Source organism: Babylonia areolata, chromosome 23 (assembly GCF_041734735.1).
Source record: "Babylonia areolata isolate BAREFJ2019XMU chromosome 23, ASM4173473v1, whole genome shotgun sequence".
Lineage (NCBI taxonomy): Eukaryota > Metazoa > Mollusca > Gastropoda > Neogastropoda > Buccinidae > Babylonia > Babylonia areolata.
In genome coordinates, this window is record NC_134898.1 from 43,790,797 (window position 1) to 43,793,296 (window position 2,500).

General features: G+C 54.6%; 1 protein-coding gene across 1 annotated transcript in view; it reads right to left on the reverse strand.

Annotated features, from left to right (window-relative positions):
* The window catches only part of LOC143298196 (toll-like receptor 2 type-2), a 3,833-nt gene that overhangs the window by 96 nt on the left and 1,237 nt on the right, over positions 1-2,500 (reverse strand). The window contains exons 1-2 of the mRNA XM_076610962.1: positions 1,734-2,500; positions 1-487 (exon numbers count right to left, since the gene is read on the reverse strand). The exon at positions 1-487 is cut by the window's left edge and continues 96 nt beyond it; the exon at positions 1,734-2,500 is cut by the window's right edge and continues 1,237 nt beyond it. Of these exons, the coding sequence (XP_076467077.1) occupies positions 83-487; positions 1,734-2,500 (1,172 nt within the window). The 3' untranslated portion in view covers positions 1-82. The remainder of the gene's footprint in view (positions 488-1,733) is intronic.

Consider the following 2,500-nt stretch of genomic DNA (forward strand, 5'->3'; position numbering starts at 1 on the left):
CACAAGCATACAGACACACACACACACACACACACACACACACACACACACACACACACAGACAGCCCTACTCTCTCTCATCTCATCTCAGCCGGGCGGGCAGGACCTCTTCAAAGGCAATCCTCAGACGCCCCCAGAAGGACTCCAGCACCTCAGGGTCCCCCGGCGGGTCCCGCTCCCACTGGACGTAGGTGGTGACCTTGAGCACGGCCATCATGGTGGTGGAGAGGTCACGGGCACGCGCCAGCTCCCCGAGCGCCACCACCACCAGGGCGTCGTCCATGTCCAGCACGTGCCGCAGACAGAAGTTCAGCTCGAACTGGCACCAGGGGCTCGCCGCGAAGGCAGGGGAAAATACGGCCAGTACCTTCTTGCTTCCCTGCACGCTCTCCGCGATGTTGTCGGCGATGTTGTTGCCTGGAAGGAAGTCTCGCTGGTGGAGGCACAGCCGCAGCCCCCACTCGTCCTCCAGCTGAGGCCTCAGGTGCTGAGAGAAAGGGGGTGCAAGGAAACAGGTGCTGAGAAAAGGGGGAGGGGGTGCAAGGAAACAGACGCTGAGAAAAGGGGGGGAGGGGGGTGCAAGGAAACAGGTGCTGAGAAAAGGGGGAGGGGGGTGCAAGGAAACAGGTGCTGAGAAAAGTGGGGGAGGGGGGTGCAAGGAAACAGGTGCTGAGAAAAGGGGGGGGGGGGGGTGCAAGGAAACAGGCGCTGAGAAAAGGGGGAGGGGGGTGCAAGGAAACAGGCGCTGAGAAAAGGGGGAGGGAGGGGGGTGCAAGGAAACAGGTGCTGAGAAAAGGGGGAGGGGGGGTGCAAGGAAACAGGCGCTGAGAAAAGTGGGGGTGTGTGCAAGGAAACAGGCGCTGAGAAAAGTGGGGGAGGGGGGTGCAAGGAAACAGGTGCTGAGAAAAGTGGGGGAGGGGGGTGCAAGGAAACAGGTGCTGAGAAAAGTGGGGGAGGGGGGTGCAAGGAAACAGGTGCTGAGAAAAGTGGGTGTGTGTGCAAGGAAACAGGCGCTGAGAAAAGGGGGAGGGAGGGGGTGCAAGGAAACAGGCGCTGAGAAAAGGGGGAGGGAGGGGGGTGCAAGGAAACAGGCGCTGAGAAAAGGAAACATTGGATGGGTGGACAGGTGCTGAGAATAGGGGGGCAAGAAAACAGGTGCTGAGAATAGGGGGACAAGGAAACAGGTGCTGAGAATAGAGAGGCAAGGAAACAGGTGCTGAGAAAAGGGGGCAGAGGAAAAAGGTGCTGAGAGAGGCGCAAGGAAATATTAGATGAGTGGACATGTGATGTGGTCAGAAAGGAATACATAGAAACACACTGGATGGGTTTACAGGTGGTTAAAAAAAACGACAAGGAAACATATTGGATGGGCAGACATGTGCTGAGAAAGGGACAAGGAAGGATTGGATGGATGGGTAGACAGGTGCTCAGTCAGGGGGCAAATAAAGGCATTGGATGGGTGGGTACACGTGTGCTGATAATGGGGCAAGGAAATACACCTACACGTAACACCCTGTTACTGTCACTGCTGGATTAAGGTACAAATACAAATACGTCAAGATACAAGTACGTCATAGCTACATCTACCAGTGTCACCCAGTCACCGTCGCTGCTGGATTAAGATATAAATACGTCATAGCCACACCTACCCCCATCATCCTGTTACTGTCACTGCTGGATTATGACACAAATACAAATACGTCAAGAGACAGATACGTCATAGCCACACTTACCCGTATCACCCAGTCACTGTCGCTGATGGCGTAAGACACAAAGACGTCATAGTCAAAGTGTCTTTCCCGCAGACGCTGACGTCGAAGCTGGGCGTGGCGGCCCCGGAAAGCCTCGTAGAGCAGGAGACGGATGTGCCAGCGGTACCGGAACAGCACTGTCACCAGGGTGGACACCACCATCACCATGGAAACGCTGATGATAATGAAGGTGGACACGTCGTGAGATAGCAGACACGCCTGCGGGTTCATGACGAACGATGCCAGCTCTGTCCCAGGCAGGTTCTTACACTGGTAGGTCATTCTGGACTGAGAGAAGAGTGCAGGGCGGGAGAGGAACCACGCCTGAAACCACAGCAGGTCGCACGAGCAGTGGAAGGGGTTGCCGCTCAGGTCGAGACGTGTCAGCCTGTTCCGAGTTGTCGCGCTAAACATGGACTCTCGAATCACCGAGATTTTGTTGCCTTCAAGGCCTAGATACGTCAGATTCAGATGGTCGACGATTCCGTCGGGCAAACTGGACAAGGAATTTTCATACAGGTACAGCTGCCGCACAGACGCCAAGTCCTTGAAAGCATCTGCGGACAAATTTTTCAAATTAATGTGTCCAAGATACAGTTTTTGTAGTTTCTGCAAGGGCTTAAACAACTGTCGCCATTTCTCCTGTGTGATACTGTCAAAAAAGGAGTGACTCAACTGAAGATGCAGGAGATTTGTCAGTCCGTTGAAACACAAAGGACTGACGTGGTCACTATCAAAACTGAGGTCGT